The following is a 17,467-nucleotide window of genomic DNA, read 5'->3' on the forward strand; positions in this document are numbered from 1 at the left end:
CTATAGTAACCTGAAGGAATGTCAGCATTCACAGATGATTTATTGCACTTCTCTTTATATATAACAGTATAAATAGGGCTCATATGTAATAATGCAAAATTGGTTAATATTTTTACTTTTTTACTGTGAAGAACTGTGGCACATTAGCAGCAGCTCATTTGCACTTTATCCCAATTTTCACTTTCTACAACCAGAAGCATTGTGTGAGCTATCAAGAGCACTTTGTTCACTGTAAACTGTAGTGATAGTTGTGCTCTTGCATCAGGAAATATGACAGCTTTTGGGGTGCATGGGCAAATAATATCCAGGACAAAATTGCTACTTTCATCTTAGTGAAAGTCTGTAGAAACTGAAGACACAGAGCCTAAAGTATGGTATATTTCCCTTTCTACTGATGCAACAAGAAAACATTTCCTTTCGTCATCTTTTTAAAAAAACGTTTCCTCTAAGCTGTTATTATATTCCAGTGTCACGTTTCACAAATGGTTGTTGCTCGCATATTTTTAGATACATTGGGTATTCTACAAGGCTCTCACATTCTAATGCATTATTTGCAAGTATGGCAATTGTTATTAGTGAAATGTGTCAAAATTAATGTGAGCGGAAAAGATTGTCATGTTTGGTAAAAACGGGCCCCAGGCTAGCTCAGTTCTGCAAACACCAGGGCTGAGATAAAGATACCATCCTAGAACAAGAAAGGAAGTGAATTCAGCCTGTTCAGGTGCACCCTTGGGTGTTATGTAAAGGTGACATGGAGAAACGTGCAGTCAGCAACAATGACAGTATTTGTTGTTTCAATCAAGTCAAGTTGTTGGCTATTTAAGAGCTGTGACTTCACACCTCCTCCTCTCGACTGTCTCCATCCTAAAGACATCAGATGTCTCTTGTTAGATAAACAAAGCCTGTGAGTAAAACATGCACTTTAATATGAGAGAGAGTCATGAGGAGGACGTTAGGTGTAAAAAAAATAAAATACAAATCCCCTTATTTGTTCTCCAAGTATGTCCAGTTTTCTTTTATTTTCTAACTAGTAACTGTATGTGAGAAAAAACACATTTTCATCCAGCTTCTTCAATAGATGTTATTCGCCTTGTTGAGAATGAAAAACAAGAACATGCTGTCATCTTCTCCTCTCTCACCTGCTGTCCTACAGCTCTCGCTCACTGCAAATATAGTAGAAGCAGGTGCTTGGATCAGTGTGTGTGTGTGTGTGTGTGTGTGTGTGTGTGTGTGTGTGTGTGTTAAAACCTGTCTATCTCTACTGACAGGTGAACAGCCATCCTACAGTTGTGCTTAGATACTGATGCTGCTACCTGCCACATTATTTTATCATGCAGACATGCCCTCTGCGTGGGTACAGAATGCTAGTGGATACCTACAGAAATACCAGCTAACTAACAGTGAAGAATCCTGAACACATTGTGCACAAAGTCTCTCTCTCTCTCTCTCACACACACACACACACACACCATGCACAAAGAGAACAAAGGCAGTGGGTCGCCGCAGCGAACATTGCGATGGCAGATGAGAAGGCCACTTTTCAGCCCCGTGTAACTCAACACCCCTCTCCTTTTCCTCGTTTCCCCTCCTCTTCCTCCTCTCATTCCCTCAGGATGTCCACTCATAGAGACCATATAAATAAGTGATCAAGCAAGCTCACTTGTTATACACCAGTCGGCCATGGGTGGATCAGCGACACTGTGCCGGGTTAAAAACAAACAGTACATGCTATTATGGAAGGTGATCTTGGCGATTACGGACATCAGTCATGCCAAAACATCAATTGAGGTGAAGGAAGTACCCACTGTGTGTGTGTGTGTGTGTGTGTGTGTGTGTGTGTGTGTGTGTGTGTGTGTGTGACAGAGAGAGGAAAAACTACCTATCGGTTATCACATATGGAGTTTGATGACATGTGAGTCATAGTAGCTGGCTGAGACTCATGGAAAATTCATGATTTGAATTTGAATAAGGGCTTAAGTGGGCTTTGCAGATAGACCAAACAAGTGCTTTGTTGTCATTTTCAAGCTACTTATGCTTAAACCCAAATCAGAAAAGTTTGCAAACAAACAATAGCTGGTTGCTGTAAAATGCTAAAAAATGTAACTAGGAGTTTGATTGTAATGTTGCTACATGAGCTATTCAATTAAAGATAACATATACCAACTGAGTTTTGGCCAAGATTGTGCTATGACATTTTCATGCTACCATCCCAGATTTTATTCCCCAAATTTGGTAATTATTTGCCTGAAGTCCTTAAAGCTGCATAATGCAAAAATACTGGTGATGTGAAAGGGATCACAGTGAAAAACTATTCAATTCTATGGAGCTTTTTAGAATTTTTTAGCTAATTGTTTGCAGCTTTACCCTTTCCAGACACAAAAGTTTTCAGTGATAAACTGGCGTTATGCTAATGTTACCTGTTAGCAACTAGCCAGTAAACATAGTGGAGCATTTAACAGCTAAAGAGCCAGATGTTTTTGTCAGGACAGAAAACATCCATCCATCCATTGTCAACCGCTTATCACAGGGTGTACAGGGTCGCAGGATCCAATCCCAGCTGACATCAGGCAACACCCTGGACAGTTCACCAGTCCATACATAGACAAATTAACACCAATCAAGCTAGTCCACATGTCTTTGGATGGTGGGAGGTACCCAGAGAGAACCCACGCAGACACAAGGAGAACATGCAAACGCCACACAGAAAGGCTGGGGTAACCGGGGCTAACCACTGCACCATCGTGCACCTCACAGAAAACAAAGCTTAAAAAAAGACAAACTTAATTCAAATGAATGTCGTGCTGGGTCTGCTTGACACGTGACTAAGCATCTGTTTGCTAACATTTTCTTCGTATCAACTTTTAAAGCTAATACTATATGAATGTTGTGTTTAGAGCTTGTTGCACTGCCCCCAGGTGGCTAAACAATCAGCAACACCGTCGATTTTAGAGGATTTTAGTCTAAAAACTGTGTCTTATTGGGTTGCTGAAACCACTGAAAGTCACCCTTTAACCTCTGTAATACAACATTTTGACATGTTGTTTCTTCTGCTTTTTATGCACAGTTAAAGAAAGGAAGCTATTTGGTTAACTACTATTTTGCAGTTGGCTGTGTTGTCTGTGGGGATGAGAGAATCAATTTTAAATGAGCACACTTAACCCTTGGCTGTCACTGTATCTTGGTGAGTGACTTTCTTTCCTCTCCTCTGGCCTTGGATCGTAGCTTTCTAATTTCTAAGTATGTTGGTAATTTTCCCCTAAAACGCATAAAAGGAGTCAAGGTATTCACACATTCCTGACTTGACCTCTTTTCCTTGCTTCTTTAGAATGCGCCTTCTATGGTGAACTAGAAACCTGACTAAAAATGGTATCACAGAGCCTGGAGGTGAAGTCAGCTCTGAAGTTTAGCCAGCTACCCCGAGGGAAGACCAGATGCACTTACATGGGGAGAAGAACTGGAAATCAAACGCAAAGGGAGGGAGGATTATGAGTAAAAGCGTTAATCTGTTTATTCTTTAAATGCAAATTATTTTACCACAGTGTACACCACACTGCAGCATAACTGTGGTTCACAGCTTGCTCAGTCATTAACAACTCTGCATGTGTCAGACAGGGTGATGATGTGACTTCTCTGCAGAGATGCAGAATGCACCCTGTATTTTAAAGCATGTTCTCATACTAGCTATTGCTAAAAGTACTTACCTGTAGTGAAACAGACATTCATCAAGGATTATAAAATGGTAGAATGATAATATACAGCTATATTCTTACATTGCATCTTACTTTCAAAGATGTCTTTTACTTTACCATCCAGTCCTGAAGTAACATATTGCAATGTAGTGTTAAATAACTCAAAGGTGAATCAATTAGTTGCCCAATTCCAAGCAAACATACCAAACAATTTGATGGTTCCAACTTCTCAAATGTGAGGATATTCTGCTTTTCCTTGTCTCATATTAGTAAAGTGAATATCTTCACAAAATGTCAAACATGATATGGACTTATCAGAAGGACACAGAGACAGAACCGAGCACTCACTTCAGTGTTCACCGGTACCTGGTGTATGCCATCACTAAGCTGTCACAAATGGGCAGAGGCAGACCTCACAGTCGGCATGTGCCTGTGTTCCTCCAGGTAACACACACCTTTTCCATTGTGGTGAGAGGTGCTGTGTCAGACGAACAATGGTAGTGTTGTGGGAGTATGTCAGTCTTGTGTTTCCCACTGCCTGAAAGAGAAATGAAAATATAGTCAGACAAAGGCTGTCACACAATAACACAATCATAGGCGGATTTGATAGTTGCGCTTACCAGTTGATACTGATGCCACTGACTGCATACATGTGGCTTTCAGGAAATTGGGCGCATGAAAAATTCAAAGGAAATAGGAAAAGAATGATCATTAGCCTGGTATTTTGTGTAAATGTCTGCATAAAACATGTTCTTGGAAAGAAGGCTTGGTTTCATAGTCACATTTCCCCCTGTGCTGGGAAATGGTTTGCTAGAAGACAAAGAATAGCAATACCGACTACTCAGAAACCAGCTCTCCCAGTGGCCTTTTTCCTTTTCCTTTCGCCCTCCTACTGAGCTGCTTAATTGAGTTCACAGCTGAGGAGGCTCAACCTGGGTACCATTTAAATGATTGAGGAGAAAATATAAAAGATGTGTATATATCATGTGTGAAACAGGACTGTCAGTCATCAGGGAAGATTGCAGGAAAATGATTGGAAATTGGAAATCTAATTTGCCTATGAACTCAGTAGCAAATTAAATGTTTACCGAGCAGTTAGAGTCACACCAGTTCTCAGACAGAGGTGTCAGTGTATAATACATAAATAGAGCAGATATGACATAGTTTGTGTTGGATATTTACACAAAATACTTTTATTTAGAATATTTGATAACCTTTTCTTATGAAATTTGAAGGTTTGTGTATAAAATGAAAATGTTAAATAGAACATGATATTGACTGAGCTGCTACAGGGGACATTTTACCAGAAAGCAACCACTCAGTCAGTTGGTTAATCAATTTGGCATTCAACAGAAGATTAAGATTATTATCAAGTAATTGCTTACGTAATTTTGTCAAGCAAAAATGCAGAAGATTTGCTGGTTCTAGCTTGTCAAATGTGGGGAGTTTTGTTACTTTCCTCTGTTTTATATTTGTGTCAATTGAGCATCTTTGGGTTTTGGACTTCACCTTGGGCTCTGGGAAATTGGTAACATTGTTGACATTTTTTGCCATTTTCTAAAGAGAAAAGAATAAAGAATTTATTAATACACAGTTTAGTCGATAATTAATATTACTTGGTTGCAGCCCTATTTGTAACCTATGCCTACTTGCTGTTGATATCCTGTCACATTATTACTCAAATGTGTTTTATCCAGAACAGATAGTGGGGATTACCTCCCACAGTCTCTTATAATAAAATTAATATATCCTCACAAATGACAAGACACTAAACAACATGTCATTAAACATAAATATCTTTTAATCTCTTATCGCATTTGTACTCTTTTCTTGTTTTATCCTCTACAGGAGAGGTTTGAGGCGTTGTTTAGGATCTATGATGAACAAACAAATTTCCAGATGTTCAAAAGCTTCCGGAGAGTCCGGATCAACTTCAGTACCCCAGAAGCTGCTGCCCGCGCTCGCATCGAGCTGCACGAGACAGAGTTCAACGGCCAGAAGCTCAAACTCTACTTTGCCCAAGTGAGTGTCAGTAAAGGGCTCTGGGAAAGGGCAGGCAGGGGGCCTGGGACCTGGACCATCTAAGGAAGAGCAGTGCTTATTTTCATAGAGAGTTATGCTATAGAGCATGGGGTGGTGGTAATGCAGTGTATAAGAAAAATGCCTTTTCCCCACTGTGACACAAACAGTGATTGTAAGTCACTTTGGATAAAAAAGCGTCACCTAAATGAATAAATGTAGTGCATCTTTCAATGTGACATCCACACACACAACAAGGACAAAAAAAACTCTCCTTTCATTTCCTCCTCTCTTTTATAGATATTTTTTTTGGCTCTCTTCTCTCAGCCGTACATGCATTCTCAACCCACCAAGCCTCTTTTCAAACCTTCAATCACATGATTGAACACATGAATTCTTGATTTCTCTTTCATCGTAGCTGCATGTATGTGCAGGTATGTGTGGTGCCTTTGGGGGAGAAAGTGAAATAAAAGTGAAGTCTCTTTCTAGTACAAACACAAAATAATAAGAGCAATGATAACATATAACCATTGTTTCAGCATTTAAATGACTGGATTTTAATGTATAGCAAGTCCAGACAACCTATTTAAATGTTGCCATTGAAGGTATGTTAAAACAACAGCCATATATAAGATAGATGTTTTTATGTCATTTGGCCTGCAAATCATCTAATTCCTGCTTCCTAGGAAACCATAAGTCTACTTAAAATTGTTGCCTATTTTATCACAAATACATCACCAGCCATGACCCCTGCTGCAACTCTCAGTACTTTGATGTAAGAGGATTAAGGATTTTACTGCTCAGACAGATGCCACATGTAGGTATTGTAATTATGGCAATTGGCAGCTATCAAAACACCAAAATCCCTTCATGGGAAGGAGCCTTAAATTTGAGACTAATAGACTAAAGCTGTGTGAAAAACTAATATGCTATTTTTCTTTTAGGTATCCTAGTTACATATCCTTAAAAAGTACAGGAACAACTATCCCAATTTTACCCGATTGTCGAGGTTTGCGCAATTGTTTCAAAGTTTAAAAAAAAGTAAATACATGTCTACTGCCTTTAAATAGAGTCCGGCTCTTGTCACTTTCCACAGGCAGTATGGCATGAAGCTAATTGCAGCTATGTCCTCTATCCAGTGTATTGAACCAGTGAACCACGAGACAGGTGTACATGTTAGAAATGGATACATGAAATATTCTTCCAGAGGAATTCAACAGCTTCACCCACTTCACATCACTCTGATCTCCTCTTTGGAGCATTACAGGTTTTATCAGTTGTCATCTCCTCTCCGATAGGTCCAGAACGGTGACGAGAACGTTGACAAATCGTACCTGGCCCCTCCCCAGCCCGTCAAACAGTTTCTGATCTCGCCGCCTGCCTCGCCTCCTGTGGGCTGGAGCCAGAGCGAAGATGCTACGCCCGTCATCAACTACGACCTGCTGTGTGCAGTAGCCAAGCTAGGACCTGGTCAGTAACTACGTTGAACAAGCTTGTGCAGTATACTTCCACACATATACACAGACATTCACACAAACAACACACAGGAAACTGTGTATAATGTGAGTCAGTCATCTGTGAACAGTCTCCTCGAAATAAACAGGAAGTAATTTCACGCTCCTCAGCAGGGTGTTATAGAAAGGTTATTAGATGTGTCTAGCAAGCAATTTGGACAAAGGAATTGGGGTGGACTTTGAATCATCAATGTTTTATTCTTGACTTGACAGTAAGGTCTGGGAGGCAGTATTAATTTACATAAAAAATAGTCATTATGAATTGAGTAGCATTTGTATGTTTGTACTTAGAATTTCCTGCTCCAGTGGTAGTGTGCATGTCTTGGTCAAGCAGCAACACCACAAACATTTAAAACCAGCTTGAAGCCTGTATATTAAATCCACATTGCTTCTGTCAATGTCAAGGGTGATTAACCCCCGTGCTCCATTCTGACATCTCTAGGGAGCATTAGTGCCCCTATTTGTGTGTAGAACCTGTGATGATACTCAGTTTTAAGAGTTTGGATGGTCAATGATGGAAGTCTTCTTATAGCCTTTCCAAACCAAAAATACATCAAACGGTGTCAATCCACTCTAACACAAGCTACAATTTGTTAGTTAACATATCTTGCTAAAAAGCTTACTACTTTCAATATAGGAAACCAACATTATGTCCAACGACAAGGAGAACATTATTAACTAACTAGATTAGTTTGTGGGTTTACACTATCAGAGGTTAGGGTACCATTAGTGGCTCAATTTTGGGATGTTTTGCAAGATTTGAGATTGCAGCAACTTTTATAAAATGTCACCTAACACACGAAAAGGTGTGTCAGGTCCACAATGTCGCTCTGTGTTTGCATATGTGGGTATGCTCATGTGGATAATGTGGAAAACATTAGCCTGCTTATTAGTCTGTGTTCACGTGAACACTACAATCTTTTTCTCTATCTCTATCTCTTTAAAAAAAACATTTTTTATCATAAACCAAATCATCATTAAACTCTCCACGTACCCACACACCCAGACACACACAGTCCAGACCAGAAGATCACTCTTGAAACATTCGGCTGTTACCATAGCAACATGAGGAATCAGGAAATGGCTTTGTTCCTGGCCTCACATCCTGGCATCTGAAATCAGATTAGCGTTGGGCTACAGCACAGCGCGCTGACTCCCTCTGTCAACTCTCTGCGGTAACAGCAGGACTCTATTCACTGTCTGTCCTTCTGTTTGGCACCACAGCAAAACCCTACCAGACCAATTTCCTCCTGTCTGCCAGCTGTCTGATCTCATGTCCGTGGCAACTGTGATACAATCTAGCAAGTGTGTGTTTTCAATCTGAGTCTGCCGAGTTTGGCACCTGGACAAATGGCAGGACTATTTCAAGGAAAGTCTTTTTGTTTTCTCTTGAAGCCATGTCCGTCCACCTGAGTCCTGTTATTCAGTGCAATGGACTAACAGTAGATTATTTTGTGTTGTAAAAAAATCCTCAATGTTTAATAAATAGTAACACTAAACACTTGTGCAAATTATTTCAACCAGAACCACTGAAGCCTCTCACTCTACTCCTTTACAAGCAAAAATCATTCAATATTTCCTGCATTCAATATTAAATTGAAGTTAGTGATGCTATATATATACATTAGACAAAGCACAAATTATGCATAATCTCAGATGATTATGTATACATTATGTCAAACAATTATTATAACTGATATTACTGAATTTAAATGTTTTATCTATACTCTTTGGTTGTTAAATATGTAACTGATCACTATTATATAAGCTTTTTCAAAGTCTTAATCTATAAAGTAAACATTGACAATTATCTGTCAAGTAGATGTAGTGGAGCAAGTACAATAATTCCCTCTGAACACTAGTGGATTGAAGGTTTAAGTAGCATCAAATCTAAAGTAAAGTGCCTTAAAATTGCACTTATGGCTTTTATGTTCTGTATTTTTCTGGTTATCAACAAATTCCATAAAAATACCAAAACCAACAATGTGGTAATCTGTCTCTAAATACTTTCTCAGCCCTAAACTCAGTTTCCTACTGAAGGCTAAAATCTTAAAAGACGGCAAATGTTCAGTTTAATTTTTTATTAAATAAACAAATTCAAACAATATTCAGACAAGAGTAAATGTTGGGGACTGTTTTCAACTGTGTATTAATAAACATTTGGTGCTCCAGTGAGTACTTTGCCAAAATAAAATCAAAATAAACTACAGTGCCTTTGTTTTTGGACAATTTTATATCAAGGGATCTTTTCATGGGATTTGTTGACAGTAAGATGAATAAGACAATGAGAATATTGCCAGTCGTATTATTTAAGTACAGTAGTTGAACAAATGTAGCACCACTTGCACCACAACCTCTTAGATATTTAGTGTCAGATACAGGTATTAAATGTAGATTTTTTAAATAACTCCTGCTCTTCCTCCGACCCTTCCACTTCCTCTTTCCATCCCTACTCCCTCCTTTCCCTCCCCTCCAGGTGAAAAGTATGAGCTACATGCGGGGACAGAGTCCACCCCCAGCGTGGTCGTCCACGTGTGCGAGAGCGAGACGGAGGAGGACGAGGCGGTGCGGCCAAAGCAGCAGATTGTCCAGACCAGACGCCCAGACGGACCCCCCAAAGTCTTCAACTAGAGAGGCCTCCCCCCAACACCGGCGCGGCCCCCAACCGCCCCTTAAACCCGCAACACACCTGCCCTCTCTCTCTCGTCTCTGCACTCACAGAGAGCGTTGATGCCCCTCATTTCAGTTCAACTACAAGCAAAAACAAACCAACAAACATTGCTCGAAGACGGTGTTTGTGGGGAGCGTGGCGATGGAATGAGGCGGCTTGAAGGGGATGGATGAGAATCACACACACACTCATCACATTCTGCGGACAGCGTGGGGAGCAGCGGGCATGCTTGCCTCCACCCCACCAACCCCACTCGTTTTCAGCAAGAGGGGTCGAAATACCTGTCCCAATGCAGGCACCTGTCACTTATCACACACACTCAGCTCTCATTGCTAGTCCTGCTCAATAGCTTGCTAGTTAGGTAGCTTGTTAGCTTGTACCTCTCCTTTTGTCTCACAGTTTGCGTGTACAATACTCTTCGGTTGAGGTACAGGCGAGACCTCTAAACAAAGACTTTTTTTCTTCTTTCATTTTTTTTTTACAATAAATTGTGTTTTCAGGTTATATATATATGTCTATTTTTTCTTTTTTTTCATCCATTTTCATATCTGCTGCATATTTGTCGCTTCAGCTTGCATCAGGATTGAGTGTGTGATGTTTCCGCTCTTGTCTGCATGTATATACTGTATTACAAAAAAAATGTACGTACAGAAACACAAATACTTACAAGATATATTTAAAAAAGGAACCTATTTAACATCACACACAGCACGAAGCGCCATATGTGACTAACAACGTTGTGGTGGTTGTTTGACTTTTTCGCTCGTTTTGCGCTTTTAGTCTTTTTTGTTTGGAGAGGTGTTGTTTTTTGCTGAACTACTAGATGTGTATTCTTACTATGTATTTGATACCCCCAACACTTTTTGCATGCTTAGTTACTTCTGTAGATGAGGAGCTGAGGTGTTTTTTATTGTTGTTTGTGATGACAGGAAAATAGTGTGACTAGAGCTTTTGACGCAGGTGCGAATTTAAAGTGACGTCTTGGGGGCAAGATTCACAGTTGAGTCTTCAACTTGTTGGCAAATTTGCATTTGTCGCTTTCGTTGGGATTTGATGGATCAGAGACAGTTCATCCCCCTCATTTCCTTAAAGGGGTTTGGGATGCTGATTTTATTTTTCTGATGCTGTTTGATGTAATTCACATCTTTAATGTCTTGGTTATGTTGTTTGATCAAACCCACTTTCTATGTGTCAGGTTTTCTTATGAAACCAACTACTGCTTGTTTTGCACTGAGTATCTCTTGAGATCTCCAAGCAAGTGCGGGGCTCTCGACCGTCCCCTGCTGCGCACCAGAATACTGCGCTGCTTCTCGCTGTAAATAGCTGAGCAGTAGATTTGCGGAAATAGTCCTTTTAGATTTTGTAGTTTACCTGAAAGCATTTTGCTGAGAAAAGGGAAAATTAGGTAATCTCATGAGGTTTCAACCAAAGCATTCACTCACCTCATAATGTCATGACAACTTGAGAATTTTCTTACTCAAGAGACACTGGTGTATATTGTTAAAGTGAGCAGAAAGAAATAATCCCCAACACAACTGCAGTACATTTTATTGCATTATTTTTTATTTTATATTAGCACATATACTATTTTTTTCTATCTCCACTGAATTTCATGAACTCTTTACTTAAATACTTTTCCTTTGCTTTGATTAATTCTCCCTACATCTCAAATAATATCAGTGTTTCACCTACTCTTTGAATGAAATATTTCAGTGCTTTAGAAGCAACATGAGCAAAGCTTCCTTACAGGGGTTTTTGGGTGTCAGCGGTGAGTCTAAACCTTATTTGTCATTAGGCAGCAGCATGAAATCTGAAAATGCATTTTTGCTATATAACAATAATTGTAAGCAAAAGACAAGTAAGTCTGCATGTGAGCACTTTATTGTCAGTGTTTTGTTTGTTTCACATAAAATACTCTTTCTTGAGACAAAGTAGGAAGCACATTGCATTTCTTCTCTGTTTCTTTCTTTTCTTTCTTCTTTTATCTCAAGCTGAACACCTGGTTAGCCTTTTCACCAGCATATTGCAGTGAGTGAAACACTCCACTTCCTTTTTGCTAGAGTGAACCTCGGAGAATTTCAGGCCTTTTGGATCTATGGGAGTGTACTACTGTAAAGATGTAAGACAGTGCTGCACCATTGTAGGTTTCAAATGCGGCAGGATGACACTGCAAAACAAATTCAATGTCTTTGTTTTCGTGTTTGTCCACAAGAAACATTCATCTTACCTTCTGAGAAAGTTAAGCAGCTCTTTGAAATGCACCATGTTGGCAGAGTGCAGTTTTATTGGCACTTAAGTAAAGCTGTCTCGGTTATCTACGCAGACAGCAGATTGGTGGAACTACTGAGGTGGATTGTGATAAAGGGGAAGCAGCCAGCAGCAGGAGGAAGACACTCGTGAAGATTTTTTTACTCTCTGTGGTCATGGTGTTTAAAACTGAGTGCATTTTGGTCACAGTTGAAATGAAAATGTATATTTATGTACATATGCCAAGTATTTTTTTTTGTTGCTGAGGCCAGTCCCAGTGTGCAGTTTGTTACAGCTTCTCTTGGCAATGTTATAATGGAAAAAAAAATTAAAATTGTGTAACAATAAGTCCTCAAGATGCTCGATCAAAACCAACTGTCAGTGTGTTGTGTTCAACATGGACTCTGTTTGAATGTTTCTTTTTTTTCTGGGGAACATCTACTAAAAAGGTCAATATTAATGTTTGTCACTGTTGTACTGTTTCTGTTGAAATATGAATATTGTGTCTTGTATTGTAGGAATCCAGAAAACAAAGTAGCAAAACAAGCAATAATTTACAGTTCTATAATACCGGTATGTGTATTTTCATGTTCTGTACTTATTTCTCAGAGATGGTCTCTGTCTCTTACAGTATCCGCTTCTATTTGTGTAGTATAATAGCCATTTGTTTCACATAGAGAAATACATAAAGACTTATTCTTAAAAGCCACGTTTAGTGTTGTTTATTTTAGGAGCTACACACTTGGGATGCAAACACAGGAACAGAAACTCAAGCAAGATTTGCAATGTAGGCTATAAACTTAGCACCTGCTAGATTGTTTACACATTACGTTCAGATTGCATTACATATTCATCTGAAGATAACTCACTTTTAGCACTAGCTTGTCTTGTCCTTGGCAGTGGCAGTGGCAGCAGCTTACCAGATGGTGATGGAGGAGGTGAGGATGGACTCACTTAGACAAACACCATCATTGTCTTTGGCAGGTTGAACTTCTTAGGCTGCCACAGGAAGTTCTTTGCTGGGCTTTCTTGGAGAGGGAGCTGACCTTGAGCTTCCACTTGAGGTTCTGGGCGAAGATGGTACCTAGGAAGTGGATTAGGGCTTTATTTCCAGAATGTTGTTATTCTGAATCAATCAATTACAATCATCTTGGTTTTTAGCCACTTGTTTAGTTTATGTTTGTGCTAATTACCTAAAGTTAGCATGCTAACGCAATGGTGAAAATGGTAAACATTATACCTGCTAAACATGAGCATGTTAGCATGTTGACATTAGCATTTAGCTCAAAGCACCTTCTACAGCCTTACAGAGCTACTAGCATGGCTATAGACTCTTACTCCTGAAACAGAGTAAGAGTCTATAGCCATGCTAGTAGCTCTGTAAGGCTGTAGAAGGTGCTATAGACAGATGCTTAGCTCCATGAATGTAATGATAATATGTTAGGGAAACAAAGTGGGGCTATACATCAGACACACACAGACACATGAAATAGTGTCCCAATGTTTTTATCATCTATTCATCTCTCCTAAATTACCCACTGCTTTGCTGTTTTCTTTTCAAAAGATTTCACAATACAGGACAGCAGTGACTCAAAATGTCTGAAGTCTCATTCATTTGGTATTAGTAGTACAAAATCCTACATAATAATACATGAAAGCCTTTATGACCTTAGTGACATGTATTTAAATCATTCTTTATGATGCTAGAATGTGGTACACTGTCAACCCTGACCTGACAAAAACATGTTTTGCAAGAACAGGTTCACTCACAAAGGATGAAAAGATGATGCTTCCTGACCTGTACAAAACACTACATATTTAACATTAAGAAGCACATATACAAGGATCCAAGGTCATAAAGGTCACCTGTGTCTTAGCTGACGTACTTAATACTCTAAAGGTTAACACAGTCGACAGCAGTCAGTGCTTTACAGGTAGAGAGGGTTGGGCAACAGCTGTGGGAGGCGTACTCTGTGCTGCATCATGTCTTTCCATGACACAAAAAGGCCTCTCTTCACTGTGCCGGTAGTGGGGAATTCCTCTTCACAATGACCCTTACTGTTTAACTGACGATGTGTGTGCACCAGAGGGAAACAGATCAGGTTAACGTGGAACTTATGGGTGTTAATGGGGCTGGTAGCTTCAGATTCTTTAAAAAGTACTCTCTAGAATTTCACAGCACAAATGTCTCAAGCAGGAAACTGAAGAGAAGTGATATATTAGCTATGAGTTGACAAGAATATACAATACAATGAGTTTTTAGTAAAGTGGCTCCTTAAAAGTACACATAGTGGACTCACCAGATACTGTATAGCCTAATGGGTTTGTTTTGACTAAATTCAAACATTTACCTCAGCTTTTACATTAGTCCTGCAATAAAGGGATAAGTAAAGTGAGTGTAAACACCTTTATCTCCCTCAAGAGTGAGTAAAGGTTGGCTGCCCCTGTAAGACCTGCTGTTTTATATTGTCAGCAAAAGTACAGATACAATAACTTTTCTGTAGGCTATTGATAATAAAAGTGGTTTGTGATTAAGAGACATAATTACATGGCAATTTAGTGTTTGTGGTTTCTAAGAAAGTATGACATTCTTAACCTCAGATTCTTTAGCCATGCTATAGCACAATTAAGGGGATGGTGTGGTCAGTCTGTCAGTCGGTCCACTAGTGATGGGAATTCTAGCTCTTTGAAGGGAGCTGCATCTTATCGCTCTGTTCCTTTCTCCGAGCCGGCTCTTTCTGCTCCCAAATGGCTCTTCATTTAGTACCATGTCTGCAAAGTTACATTCTTATTTGTTGCAAGAAATAAATATGTATCTGCAATACATTAAAACTAGCATGATGACGTCTATGAAGATTCTCAGTCATCCAGGTCATAGTTATCCAACAAAGGTTAAAATCAAGGGCAACTGGACTTGGTTGAAGATACTGGAAGACGTTTCGTCCCTCATCCAAAGGACTTCTTCAGTTCTGACTGACTGGCAGGGAAACTCAGCTATTTAACCTCAGTGGGGTCGTTGGCCCGGGTCATCGATACTGCTGGTTCGTTAGTGTTCCTTGTTGCTGTGACGACAGTCGTGGACATGGACATGCTACACATTGTACATCAGTTCGATTGTCCGCAATTCAATCGTTCAGTTCATTTTTACGGAAACAAGGAGCACTAATGTATTATTCATTCAGATTTACTGGTATGGTCGGTCTTTATAAGGAGGTCAATAAAGGAGAGTGAGTTCTTCATTGTAAAGTTATTATTCAGACTAATGAAATTGTGAATAATATTCTTGCAGTAAACCGTCAAATCACATATACAGGGCAGTATTATCTTCTCGCCAAGCTTCCCAATGAAAGAAAAAAAAAATATGGAAAAGACAGATTTGGAAATATTTGACAATTAGACAACTGAATGAAGAAACTGCCAAACAGCTGTGGGAGAAAACTTTGGTTCTAGCATCAGCTGGGCCAGATGTCTTCTTGTCATCACTGCTTAATTTGTCTTAATTACATGTGGTCCATGTAGCAACTGATCAAGCTACATTGTGCATTCACGTATATACACTATCTTCCTTTTGTGGGCCTTATTGCAAGACCCTCCTTCTCTAAACTTATCCTGTTTTCCTTGACACCATTATATAAGCTTTCCTTACCAAGTGTGGCTTTGCCTTAGAAAATGGTGTCTGGTGAAATCATCTATTTTTCTTTTCTGGAACTACTGGTGTCTATTTCCTGGCAGGTGTACACAGACAGCATGTTAATTCTACATGTCCTTATATATGTCCTTTAACTGGAGACACAATTACAATCCACAGGTTGTACTTAGATATAAAAAGATATGTTTCATTACAACATCAATGATTTTCTTAATTCTCTAAATATCAATCGTGATCAGCAAGAAAAATTATTCCCACACAGCCAACTCAGGAGGAACACAAGCATGTCCCACATGTCCCCACCACTTTTTTAAAGCATAATTTGTTTTAAAAAAATGTTCTAAATATAGCTTGCAATTAAATAACAAATGAAAATGCCTTTAGAAAGGATTATTTGCAGATTAAGAAAACATGCAATGCAAATAAAATAAAGAAGAAACAAATGTGCATTGTCCAAAAAAATATTTAAAAAGACCCAAACAGGTGTATGCATCAATCAGTAACTTTATCAAATTCTTGACACAGTTTCTTTTTGGCCAAGTTTTCAGTTGTCTCCCTTTGAACATGAAAAAAGAGGAGAAAAGACAGAATCATGCCTATATATGTGTTGCCTCAGCAGGGATGCCATTACATGAGAAAAGTTGATCTAAAGGAGAAACAGATCTGAAAGCAACACAAAATGTCTGAGAACTGCACTGCTTTATATTCTTTAGATTAGATTTATATATTTTGAAATGTCACATGCTACCTGAATTTTGTGTTTCCTTTTACACAAATTAAAACATTTTTACCATAAATTGGCAGAAACTTTCAGCAGAATGCAGGACATGAAGTGTTTAAAGATTAAAATGTCCGGGGGGAGATCCCACAGACCCCCCCGCTCATATATCTTGGCATTGAGTATATCTTTAAAACACTGTTTAAGGACCTTTTCATCTTGTTCTCGTTTGTATCATGATGTCTCTCGAGCTAAGTGTCTCTTCACAGCCCTAATCTGAGCCCCTATGTCCCCATCACTTTTCAACACAAAGTAACACCCTTGAACACAACAAAATTCTGACATTAAAATACAAACTAAATAAATAATTAACAAATGATGATCCACCAGCTTTTTCACCAGTAGCTTCAGTAAAATCAAACATAAGGTGTTTACACCATTTGTACTGGACTGTCACCAACACAATGCCAGTAAGCCATTTTGAAAGATGTATTATTCTTTACATGCTCTCGTGCTTCCAGACTTGACTATGCAATGGTCTTCCTCCACAGCAGAATAGGGACATGGGGACACCAGCACTGTGCACGTATGCAGGGCACTGGGTGATGCAGAACAATGTGAGTCTGCCCAAAAGACATTTAGTTACACTTTCTCACAAAGGCACAACACTGAATTGCTTTATAGTCGTGAGCAACACCTATCCCCTGGAGGTAACATGAGGCGACATCCTGGTGACTTTCTGGGGTAAGACTACCGTGACAAGTGTGTTTACAGGAGCTTGTGTGAACAAGGCAGATAGTAGGACAGTGGGGAAGATTATTGCCACTAAAAAACTTTTTTCTTGTTGTTCAGTGGACAACTTTCATACAAATTTTCCCAAGTGTTTGAATGGAGCTGAGTGTCCTAAAAGGAAAAGAAAAGTAAAAGAAATGAAAAGAAATGAAAAAAAAAAAGACTACA

At 39.2% G+C, this 17,467-nt stretch overlaps 1 protein-coding gene across 3 annotated transcripts in view; it reads left to right on the forward strand.

The window, feature by feature from the left end:
- The window catches only part of rcan3 (regulator of calcineurin 3), a 43,486-nt gene extending 30,637 nt beyond the window's left edge, over positions 1-12,849 (forward strand). For all 3 annotated transcript variants that reach the window (XM_038729741.1, XM_038729742.1, XM_038729743.1), the window contains 3 exons: positions 5,538-5,711; positions 7,007-7,178; positions 9,699-12,849. In XM_038729741.1, coding sequence (XP_038585669.1) covers positions 5,538-5,711; positions 7,007-7,178; positions 9,699-9,853 — 501 coding nt within the window. In that variant the 3' untranslated portion in view covers positions 9,854-12,849. The remainder of the gene's footprint in view (positions 1-5,537; positions 5,712-7,006; positions 7,179-9,698) is intronic.
- Positions 12,850-17,467: the final 4,618 nt, after the last annotated feature.

The sequence above is a fragment of the Micropterus salmoides genome, unplaced genomic scaffold (genome assembly GCF_014851395.1).
Source record: "Micropterus salmoides isolate LMB-PRFRI ecotype aquatic unplaced genomic scaffold, ASM1485139v1 Ms_hic_scaffold_19, whole genome shotgun sequence".
In the NCBI taxonomy this organism is placed as follows: Eukaryota; Metazoa; Chordata; class Actinopteri; order Centrarchiformes; family Centrarchidae; genus Micropterus; species Micropterus salmoides.